Below are 12,335 nucleotides of genomic sequence, written 5' to 3'. Positions count from 1 at the left end.
TGAGGCCCCCAACACATAGACAGCAGAAGACTGCAGGGTCTGGATTCAGTCAGAGAGGATACATCTAGCCCTGGGGAGTACTGGAGGCCCCAGGGAGTTTAGAGGTCTTGAGGGGGGAGCATCCTTGTGGAGACGGTGGAGGTAGGATGTGGAGAGGTCAGAGGGTGGACCAGTAGGGGAATGGAATCTGGAATGTAAAATAAATAAATAAATAAAAATAAATAATAAAAATGTTTTTAAAAGGTGGGAGAAGAAAGAATCCAATGATAAATAAACTTAGGTCTGGGAATGTAGTTCAGTGGTAGAGCAGTGGTCTAGTGCATACAAGTCTCACACTTTGGTTCCCAGTACAAGAAGAAAACAAAAGCCTTGATCCTGGTATCTTAAATGTTTACTTGTGGGGGATGGGAAGGTGGCTAAGTGGATAAAGCACTAGTTGCATAAGTTTGGGACCTGTAGCTTGAGTCCCCAGAGCCCTTGTAAAAGGTAGGCAGGCACAGAGAGCATCTTTAACCCAGCACTCAGGAGGCGGAGGCCAGGTTCCAGGCTGTGGACCAGCTGCCCTTGAGTTGATGTCCACTCCCCAGCCCAGCACTTCCTCCTAAGTACTGGGATTAAGGCTGATTGCAGGTGTGAGTTGCTATACTATACCCATTTCTTTATTGTTTTCTAATATATGCATTTGTGTCTTATAAATTTCCTTTTCAAACTTGTTTGAGGCATGTTTGTCCATGTGTGTAATCTCAGCATGGGGAAGGCAGAGGTGGAAGGATCACCAAGCTAAGACTCACCTGGTGATCTTCATAGTGGATTCTCCTAGGTCAGTTGGGGCTGTGTTGAGACTGTCGGAACAGGCCAATGAGAATATAAGTAAACATCCCTTTCAGCGCTGCTCCTGTCGTGCCTTGATAGTTCATGTTCTTTTTATTTAGTTCAATGCATTCCTAAGAAATTTCCTCTGAGGGGCTGTGGTGCAGCTCAGCAGCAGAACACTTAGCTAGCATGGCAAGGCCCTGGGTTCATCCCCAGCACTGAAAAAGAACTCACATGTCTGGAAGATCCATACCCCTCCAAAGAAAGGAACAGAAAAAGGAAAATTCCCTTGACCTATGAGTTACTTAGAAGTGTGTCGTTCAGTTTCTACTTTCCGATCATTGGGAGATTCTTCTTATCTGTAACTGATTTGCTTGATTATTTTGTGGTCAGATCATTCTACATAATTTCAGTTCTTTTAAATTTGTTGAGATTTGTTTCATGGTCAGCATAATGTGTATCTTGATGGCTCTGTGGTTCTTGAGAAGAGCGTATTTTGGCTGTTGTGCGGAGTGTTCTCTAAAGACCTACCAGTGATATGGCTACTTGACAGGGATTAGGAGCTGCCATGTGGGTTCTGGAAGGTTGGACTTGGCTCCTCTGGAAGAGCAGCCAGTGCTATTCAACTGCTGTGCCAGCTCTCCAGCACTTCTACTCCCCTTTTTGGGGGTCTTGAAAGAAAAAAATCCTTTCCCCCTTAACCAGTGTTGAGAACCAAAGTCAGGGCCTTGTGCTTGCTTTGGCAACCATCCTGCTACCGAGCTAAAGCCTCAACTCTTAAATATGAAATGTGTGTAAGATGACATAGGCAAGATGTAAGGAGTCAGAGCTTAGGGAAGGAAAAAATAAACAGCATTCTTAAAATGTAGGATTTCTGCTACCACAAAACACTCTATTAACCCATAGAAAATGGAAGGAAGGGGCTGTGGGTGTTGCTTAGTTTTAGTAGAGTTTCTCCTAATATGTCTGAAGTCATAGGTTTGATTTCTAGCACATAGATTACCATGTAGACCAGGTCTGGTAGGTGTGGTAGAGACCAACTTAGGCTACATGAGACTCTGTCTCAATACCAGTGTATATAAAATAGATGCAAACCACAATTCCTACAAAAAGCTGGACTATTTAAGGCAGTCTCAAAATTCAGTGATTACAGACCAGTACAGTTAGGCACAGACAAGAGCAGGACATTTTGCTGGAGATAGATAGCATGTGGCAAGATGATCAAGGCCACTGGTCAGCCAGAAGGAAATGGGAGCTAAGGTACGCCATATTCATTCTCAAATGTTAGAAATAAAAACCAACACTATTAAAAACTGGCAGTTTTGAGAAAAGTGGATTTCATCCATTTGGGAGTACTATAAATTGTGTAGCCATCTGAAAAATAGTTGAGTAGATTCTAGGAAAACTAAATCTGGGATTCCCATGTGAGCAAGCCGCTGTACCCCACAGCATTGATCCCAGAAAACTGAGAACTCACATAAAAATCTGAATGTGACTCTTCTTTATGGGGTTTTGTTTTGTTTGCTTGAGACAAGGTCTTGTATAGCTAAGGCTAACCTCAAACTCAATAACAATCTTATTTGGTCTCCCTTCTGCTGCAGCCTCTCGTATGAGTCACTTCCAGCAGAACAGGGAAGAAAGCACCTCTACATTCACACCCATGCAGGCAGCACCACCATTCACAATAATAGCTAAGCATGAAGCTGGCCTAGATGCCATCAGCAGGCAGACGGGGAGGGAAATGTGGTGCACCTGCCATTGTACCTTAAGATAGAAAGTAGGAGGCTGGAGAGATAGCTCAGCAGCTAAGAGCACTGGCTACTCTTCCACAGGTCCTGAGTTCAATTCCCAGGAACCACATGGTGGCTCCCAACCATCCATAATGGGATCTGAAGTCTTCTTCTGGTGTGTTTGAAGACAGCAACAGCAACAGTGTACTCAACAGTATATATATAAAATAAATAAATCTTTTTTAAAAAAAGATAGAAATTAGGAAGGACCAAGGGCTATGGTAAGAGAGAGTAAGGGACCTAAGTGGGCAGGGTAGGGAGGAAGATGGGGGCTGGAGGAGACAAATATCGTGTATTCTTATGTAGAACTTGGATTTAAATGTGTGTGACAGAGACATGAAAAGAGGGAGTGGGGAGAGAGAGAGATGAAAGCAGAAGGGACCAGACTAGTAGGTAGAAGAACTATGGGGCAGAGATGGGCAGCTATAGGGAGGAAAATGATGGGCGGATACAAGTCAAGTGCAGTGAGGCCTGTGCATGGAAAGTCATGCAAAGCACTTTATGTGTGCACCTAAATGTTTAAAGTTAAATGATAATTCCATTTTCATAGTAATAATAATGTCACAAAACTATGTATTTGAAAACAAATAAGTAACTACCAGGAGATTGAAGGTAAAACTCTGACCATCAAAAAATAAAGGAAATCTGTGGTAATGGAGTGATTCTAAACTGACACAGGATGATGGTTTTACAAAACCATGTGATGAACTATTGTAGATCTGTAGGCTCATACATACAATGTAGATGTTCTGAGTCTCATGATATCATCTTACAGAGTGATTAGGGGAAAATAAATGGATTGTACAGAGTCTGTATACTGCCATTTTTAAAAGTTAATTCTTTTAAAACTTATTAGCTTAAGATAAAATGCATTATAAAATATCTTCTCCTTTTAAAGAATTTGTTAATTTATGTGCATGTGGTAGGAAGACGTGAATGTGCAAATGTATGTGCAGATGTCCACAGAGGCCAGAAGGTGTCACATCTTCAAGAATTGGAATTACAGGCTGTTGTGAGCTGCCTAACATGAGTGCTGTGAACCAAACTTGTAACTTCAGGAAGGGCAGGAAGTGCTCTTAACTGCTGAGCCATCTCTCTAGCCACTGTAAAAGTAATTTAAAACCAATATGTAAATATAGCTTAAGTTCAAACAAGTTGTAGTCAAATGTTGCCCATTTGGAGAGAAATCCATTTGTTTGTGTCAAGGTTTCAAGAAGCTGAGGTTGGCCTTGCCTCTGTGCAGCTGAGGTTGAATTTGAACTTCTGTTCCTTTTGCCTCAACCTCCTAATTACTGGGACTGTAGACATACACCACCATATCTGATTTGTATGGTAACAGATTTAAACTCAGACTGTGGTGTGTACTAGGCAAGCTTTCTACCAGCTGAGCCATAACCCCAGATCCCACTTGGAGCTCTACGGCTGCTGGCATCAGTTTTTAACACTGCTCGGATATTCAGAAAGAGAAGGCGATTCATTATTTGGTTTAACTAAATTTTAAATTTTCATGTTAACAAAAATAGAAGATTACATTTATTAAAAAGACAAGACTGCTTCATCATCAAGACTGCAAACCCCTGTTCAGACTGGACTCAGCAGTGACAGCCTGGGCACACATCATACTATCTGCATAGGAGTTTCTTCCTTCTACTGTTTGATTTTCTCGGATTTAGTGGTTCTAAATATATGCACAAAGGTTGGGGGTAGGTGTGTGTGTTTGTGTGTGTATGTATGTGAATATGGATTCTTACTTAAGGGGTGTGGCTGTCAGCAGCAAGTGCATATTAAGTTCAAGCTCAAAAACCTGCTGACTGCTATACAGGCCAGGCTTTTAAATAGCCATGGTTTGGGGAATGGTGTTCTAATTTTAGTTGAAGGTATAGGTTAGATATCATTTCTCACAAGTGATCCAGAAGTTTCACTGATCATCGAAGAAATAGTCTGAACCATGTGCCTATGAGCCATTGTAAGGACTTTAGTTCCCCTAGTTTTGCATGACTTTGTTATTCTTACCTCTGCTGCTGAAGAGTCTGAAGAGTCTGGGCTTCGGTTAGGTATCTTGAGCAAGACTTCACCACAAGTATTTCTGGAATTTGCAACCAATACATTCCAGAGCCAAAGTTGGTGGGCATATTAACAAATGTGTTTCACTCTGTGTGTGTGTGTGTGTGTGTGTGTTGTATACACTTAATTGCTTGACTTGTTTTTGTCTCCAGTAGCAGTAGACTTGCTAAAGAAACTAGTTCCCTTAAAGTTTTCTTTTATTCCATTTATTTACTGGGTGTATATGTACATGTGTGGGTAGGTGTCTGCACGAGTGGGTGTGTGCTGCCACAGCATGTGTGGAGGTCCAAGGATGATTTGCAGGAGTTGATTCTCTCTCTCTACCTCGTGAATCCCACAGATCACCATGAGGCTTGGCAGCAAGTTCTTTCCCTGCTGAGCCATCTTACCAGCCCTAGTTCCCTTTCTTAACCGTACTAAAGCCTTCTTCAGTAGCAGCGTCAGCCAGTGGCAGTCCTATTAGTATTCTGTAGACTTCAAACCTTATTGTTTCTAAATGTCTTCAAGAAACTTGGAAGCAGGACAATCATTTTTGTTGATTCCAGAAACCAAAGGCCTTTATTCTCTCCTAACTCACTGATCAGATTATTGTATCTAGGGAGATGTCCCCTTTGTCATAATGGACTGGGTAGCTAGGAAATGTTCTTTAAATGTAAATGAATCCAGCCTTGGGATTATACACTGTGTAACTAGGCAAGCCCCTAAGATCACAATGCAAGACACAATGAAAAGGTCATACATTCCCACTCTGTAAATTATACAAAGTTTCAATTCCTCTAAAGATGATTAAACAGTTCAGAGTGAAACAGACAAATAGCCCCCACACACACACTCACAAAGTTCAGAACTGTACTTTATCTTCATTGAAATCAAAGCATATTGCTCAAAATTATAGATACGTTTTAATGATTTTAAAAAATTGAGCCTGGCTGTTGACAGTCATGTCCTGAGGAAATGTTGAATTGGTCTAACTTTGTCTTTTCTTCACAGGAGTATATCAAGGGGATCTGTGAGCCCGAGCTGGAAGAGAGAGAGTGCTACCCCAAGGCCATGCATTGCATTTTTGCCGGGGCACAGAGCCTCTTTTTGAAGAGCTTAATTCAGGATACTTGTGCTGACCTCTGCGTTTTAGACACTGGGCTTCTTGGTATCCGTGGCAGCGCTGAGGCTGTGGTCATGGCCAGGAGTCACATACAGCAGTTTGTGAAGCTCTTTGAGAATAATGAGAACCTCCCCAGTAATCAGAGAGAGTCGGAAGTCAAACGGGAATTCAGACAGTTTGTTGAAGCCCATGCAGACAGTTACACAATGGACCTGTTGATTCTGCCTACTTCCTTGAAGAAGGAACTACTGAGTCTCACACAAGGGGAAGAGAATCTGTTTGAAACAGGAGATGATGATGTCATTACTGTTGGAGATGTGCGGCCACCAGAGTACACACAGAGTGCTGCGACGGGACTGAGTATTGCTAGAGATGAAATTGTTGTAGAGGAAGATTCCAGAAATAAAGCTAGGACCCCTGTTTCTGAGCTTACAAAACAAATGGACACAGTCTTTTCCAGTTCACCAGATGTGCTTTTTGTTCCAGTGAATGGTCTAAGTCCAGATGAAGATGCTTTTTCCAAAGACAGAGTTTGTCATAAGAGGAGGTCTTCTGATACGGAAGAAAGGCATACCAAGAAGCAGTTTTCCTTAGAGAATGTTCCAGAAGGGGAGCTTTTGCAAGATGGTAAGGCATCAGCTGGAAATGAAGTCATTGACCTGTCTGATACTGCTTCAAACTCTACAAACCTAAGCCCGGATGGAAAAGACACTACAGAAGAAATGGAATACAATATCCTTGTTAACTTCTTTAAAACCATGGGCTATTCCCAGGAGATTGTTGAAAAGGTCATTAGGGAGTATGGTCCTTCTACAGAACCATTATTGCTCTTAGAGGAAATTGAAAAAGAAAATAAAAGGCTCCAAGAAGACAGAGACTTTCCACCTTGCACTGTGTATTCAGAGGCCAGTCAGAGCAGAAGTGCAGGACTTGGGAGCACTACAAATGAGCTTACAACAGATTCTACTCCAAAGAAAACACAGAGTCACACAGAGCAAAATATGGTAGAAAGATTCTCTCAGTTACCGTTCAAAGACTCTAAACAGTGTACCTCAAATTGCAGAATTAATTCTTTCAGAACAGTGCCAGTAGGACAGAAACATGAAATCTGGGCTTCAAAGCAGAACTCAAATTGTACTGTAGACCTGGAAACTGATGGCCTCCCTGCCTCTGCCAGCCCTAAAGACGTCAGTTTTGTTTCAAGGGGAGCTTTAGGGCACCAACAGAGAAACCCAGCTTTTCCTGAAAATGGTGTTCAACAGCAAGCAGAACCTTTGCTTCCAAATAATATGAAGCCTGTCTGTGAAAAGCGTTCTGGCTGCTGTAGCTCTCCTCAGCCTAAGCCAAATTATCCCCCACTTTCTCCACCACTGCCGCTGCCCCAGCCGCTGCCTTCAGTTGCTGAGGCTCGTTTTGGAGGGTCCTCTGATCATATTGATTCCTCAGTTACGGGGGTTCAAAGATTTCGAGATACCTTAAAAATACCATACAAGCTGGAGTTAAAAAATGAACCAGGAAGAGCAGATTTGAAGCATATTGTTATAGATGGAAGTAATGTTGCAATTACGTAAGTCACTCTGCAGATTACTCTTACATAGTTTTATAAGCAGTGTCTGAGGGCCGTGTGTGTGTGTGTGTGTGTGTGTGTGTGTGTGTGTGTGTGTGTGTGTAGACTGTCCTTTGTATTCTAGTGGAATCTTTTGGTTTTTCAAGACAGGGTTTCTCTGAGTAGCCCTGGCTGTCCTGGAACTCACTCTGTAGACCAGGCTGGCCTCGAACTCAGAAATCCACCTGCCTCTGCCTCCCAAGTGCTGGGATTAAAGGCGTGTGCCACCACCGCCCAGCTCATTCTGTGCGCCACCACCGCCCGGCTAATTCTGCATTCTTCTTAGGCAGGGGTCTCTCTCCTCTTCTCCCCTCCACACTCTTCCATCATGGTGGATCTCCTTCCTTCTCCTCTTCCTCCAAGTCTCCCAAGCCTAGGTAACCTAAAAGTCCTGCCTCTGTCTGTCCTGCCCAGACATTGGCTGCCCGGCACCTTCAGAACCAACTGGGGGGCAGGGTCCCTCACTGTCTTACGTGAGGATGTTCAGACTCTCTTGTAAACAATTCTGGGGACACAACTTAACATTAGAATACAAGCAGCATTAGACCAACCCCACTATATTTGGTCTTCCCTTCTGAACTTTCTCTTCGCCCTATTCCTGTGGGCAAGAGACGGTAGAGACGATGTATTTCCACACTGCACATAGAGACGGTGTATTTTCACACTATACATTGTTCCGTGGCACTTAGGATACAGCTGTAAATGAATTAGACTTTGAAATCTGTGTTACCATTAAATTCCCAGTACAAGAGTGGAGCTGCTGCTGCCTTGTTCATGAGACAGCCACAAACATAGAGCTTGTAGAGCTCGGTCTGCCGCTAATTGTAGTCCTTCTTGCCTCACTTCCCTCAAAAAAATCTTTCAAAAATATTTTATTTTTATTTTTAATTAAGTGTATCTGTGTATCTGAAAGTTGATTTGTACACATTTATACAGTGTACACAGGGGCTAGAAAAATGTATCTGATTCCCTGTTGTACACATGAATACAGCGTGCACAGGGGCTAGAAAAGTGTTTCTCTAATCCCTTGTTATACACATGAATACAGTGCACACAGGGACTAGGAAAGTGTCTCTGATACCTGTTGCTGGAGTTCTAGGTGGATTGAGCAGTCCGACGTGGGTGCTGGAAACGGAATTCAAGTCTTTCTTAATGGCTAAGCCATCACCCCCAGCTCCTACAGGCATTGAATCCTAAGAATAATATTCTGTGTTGCTGAGTGTTTGTATGGCCTCTTCTAGGAATCCTAATACCTATGGCATTTTTTTTCTGGTACTCATGTTTGGGCATGAGTGAGGCAAGCACTCTATCACAGTAGCATCTCCCCAATACTCTGTATCTTTCATTTTGAGCTGCTCTTCCTAAGTTGCCCAGGCTGGCTGGCTGACCAGGCCACAATCCTCACAATCCTGCCCTATCTCCCCCAGTGCTTCTATTTCAAACACGAAAAATTAATTATTGGCATGTGTTTATTTTGTTTTATGTGTATGAGAGTTTTGCCTGATATGTCATTGAGTGCATACCTGGTGTCCACGGAGACCAGAAAAGGGTGTTGGATTCCTTAGGACTACAGTTACCATTCGAGCCATTGTGTGGGTACTGGGAACCAAATGCAAGTCTTTTGCAGGAGTAGCAAGTTTTCTTTGATGCCGAGATCTCTCTCCAGCCACTTATATTGTTGTTGTTGTTCTCTTCCTCCTCTTCCTCTTTCTCTCCTTCTTTATGTGTATGCATATGTGTTTATATGAATGCATGCCACATGTGTGCAGGTACCCAAAGAGGCCAGAAAAATGCACTGGCTCCTCTGGAGTCAGAGTTACAGGCAGCCGTGAGCCTCCCTGTTAGTGGGGAGTGGACTCAGCCCCTCTGAAAGCAGCAGGTAACCCTGAGCAGGATCTCTCTAGCACTACTTTTCTTTTTTCTTTTTTTTTTTTTTCATTAAAATTTACAAACATAAAACAAGACTCTTCATGGGTTTACTCGACAGTTACTAGTTCATCACCGATCTTGTTTCATCTGTAATCTTACCTACCACTTTAAGCCATTTATCTTATGTTGTTTTTTGTTGTATTCTGTTTATTTTCCCTGTGGCATTGGGGGTGGAAGCCAGGCTTTTCCACTTGTTGGGACAGCACTCTGCTGCTGAGCTCCCTCCAGCCCTTTGGGTGCTTGTGAGGAAATCTCAGGTACATATTTCATCCGTAAGTACTTCAGAATGTGTCTCAGATACAGTCCGTGTTGTTTTCTGGAAATTGTTTCTTACCTAGAGGACAGAGGGAACATTGTGTCCCAGCAGCTGCCTTCCTCATGGTGCCAAGGACTCTCGCTCAGTTTTTCTCCCTTTCTTTTAATGTGGGTGTGTCCTTTTCTTGATGAACTCTGGGACCTGTTTGTCCTTGGCAATAGGACAGAACTCACTGCTAATGGGGAGCAAAGCCACATAGGTCATGGCCCCTATGAACTTGCTGTACTTGGGGAGGTGCCTCCAGCAGCACCTGTGCCTGGCATGCTTATGGTAGTGTAGCTGTAGGGTAGCACAGAATCATGGCTGCTGACAGTGGTGTGGTCCACGTGTGGACCAGGCCCAGTTTGCTCTTTTTTGGTACATTAACCATGTTTGTCATCCTTCATCCCTCCATATAAGTCTGTACAGCTCAGATCTATACATCTGTCTTGTAGCTTTTAGTATGGAGTTTTTTGTTTTGAAACATGGTCTCACCACGTATCCCCAATCTAGAACTTGCTATAAAGGCCTGGCTGACCTTTAACCGAAAAAAGATCTAGTCTGCCTTCTTAAGTGCTCGGATTATAGGCATGCGCTATTACACCTGACCTATTGGTTTTGAGGCAGGGTCTTACTGTGTAGCCTTTGCTGGCTTGCTGTGTCAACCAGGCAGGCTCCAAAGTCATGAAGATCCTCTAGTCTGCCTGCTTTGTATAAGACTTCAGTGATGTGCATGCCTGGTGGTATGAATTTTTACAAGTATAAGCATTGTTTTGCTTTTCTTTTTTAAAAAATAAATTAATGGTTGTATGTTTTCATTTTGTCACAATTTTTTTTTAAAAAATGCCACCATTTTAGATATTAAAAGTTTATCAATTTGGGCTGGGGATACATGTATCTCTGTTGATAGAATGCTTGCTTGGCATTCTTGAAGCCCTGGGTTTTATCCAGCATACCATGTAAACTGGATGTGGTGTCCTCTTCCTGAATCCCAGCCCTGGGAAGGTGAAGGCAGGAGGATCAAGGTTGAAAATGAAAGGCAGGGTGAAAGTGCTGTGCCTGTGTCCTTGTCCCCAAGCAGCTGCCTATTGTCATCTTACATTGGTTTAATCTAAGTAAAACTAGAAGAGCTATTGAGGTACCTGTGGTCCAGGACTGGTGTGACTATAGAGTTAACTTCATGATTTTGAAGAAGTTAATTCCTTTGTAAAACCTTCCTCCCTATGGAAAAATTTCCCAAATTGATACTCAAACAATAAACACAGATGAACCAAGGCTGAGCATGGAAATGATGCTGTGTGTGTGTGAGCTCTATGTGTGTTCATGAGTGTGTGTGTGTGTGTGTGTGTGTGTGCGCGCGCTCTGTGTGTTCATGAGTGTGTGTGTGTGCTGTATGTGTGTTCATGAGTGTGTGTGTTGTATGTGAGTTCATGAGTGTGTGTTGTATGTGAGTTCATGAGTGTGTTGTATGTGAGTTCATGAGTGTGTGTGTGTGTCAGTGTGTGTATGTGGAGACCAGAGGTTAAGGTCAGTGTTTTCTGTTGCTTTCCTGTGTTTTGTTTATTGTTTTGGGGTCAGGTTCTTTCATTGAATCTGGAGCTCACCAATTTGGCTAAATTAGCTGGCGAGGGAACTGGAGGGTTCCTCCTGCCTTTGCCTCTTCACTACTGCTAGAATTACAGGTGAGCGCCCCACGTTCCCTTGGTGCGTGGGTGCTTGGGGCAGGAGCTCAATCTTCCTGCTCATTCATGTGGAAGAACTGCACGTGCTCTTAACTACTGAGATTAATTGTTATTATTATCCCTATTATTTTAATCATTATTCCTATTTATGTATATGGGTAGGGGCACAGGGAGGTTGTGCATATGCAAGCTGGTACACACAGATGACAGAAGAGGGGGTTGGATCCCCTGGAGCTGAGGTTACAGGTGGTTGTGAACCTGACACAGTGCTGGGAGCTGAGCTCCAGCCCTCTGGAAGAGCAGCAAGTGCTTTAACCACTGGGCCAACTCTCCCAGCCACTTGCTGTTTTTGAAAACTGATTTTTTTTCTAGAGGATTTGACTTTTCTTCAGATTTACTGATTTCTGTGTCTAGGAGCAGCTCTTTAAAAGGGCACACACCTGTAACCCAGCACTCACTCGGGAGGCGGAGGCAGGTGGATCTCTGAATTTGAGGCTGTCTTGCTCTGCAGAGCTACACAGAGAAACTCTTAGAAAACAGCAATAAAAAAAAGGATGTTACCAGCCTGGCAGTGGTGACGCACACCTTTAATCCCAGCACTTGGGAGGCAGAGGCAGTTGGATCTCTGAGTTCGAGACCAGCCTGGTCTACAGAGTGAGTTCCAAGACAGCCAGGGCTACACAGAGAAACCCTGCCTTGAAAAACCAAAAAAAAAAGGATATTATCCTAAAACAGAGTAGATTCGCATGGAACGTTAGGAATCAGATTTCCTGTTCTTGCTGGCCTCTCTATAGCAGATTCCATGGCTATTTTTCATTAAGTGGAAGCTAGAAGTTACAAATCAAAATTTGTAACTTGATGACATGATTGTCATTCTGATCATTTTAACTAAGACCAAATGTTTTTTAAGTTTTTTAGCACTGTTGTGTGAGAATTGAACTTTTGTTCTTAGATACACTAGGCAAATGCTCTGCTTCTAAAACTTCATTCTCAGCCTGGGGCTTTATTATTAATAGTTATGTGTGTGTGACAGAGAGAGGGAGGGAGGGAGGGG

The 12,335-nt window shown here is 43.0% G+C and overlaps 1 protein-coding gene across 1 annotated transcript in view; it reads left to right on the top strand.

Annotated features, from left to right (window-relative positions):
- N4bp1 (NEDD4 binding protein 1) overlaps nt 1-12,335 on the top strand; it is a 47,341-nt gene that overhangs the window by 18,928 nt on the left and 16,078 nt on the right. The window contains exon 2 of the mRNA XM_031340718.1: nt 5,658-7,336. Coding sequence (XP_031196578.1) covers nt 5,658-7,336 — 1,679 coding nt within the window. The remainder of the gene's footprint in view (nt 1-5,657; nt 7,337-12,335) is intronic.

The sequence above is a fragment of the Mastomys coucha genome, unplaced genomic scaffold (assembly GCF_008632895.1).
Source record: "Mastomys coucha isolate ucsf_1 unplaced genomic scaffold, UCSF_Mcou_1 pScaffold22, whole genome shotgun sequence".
Lineage (NCBI taxonomy): Eukaryota > Metazoa > Chordata > Mammalia > Rodentia > Muridae > Mastomys > Mastomys coucha.
The sequence above is the reverse complement of the archived record's forward strand: the minus strand, read 5'-3'. Positions and strand labels throughout refer to the sequence as shown.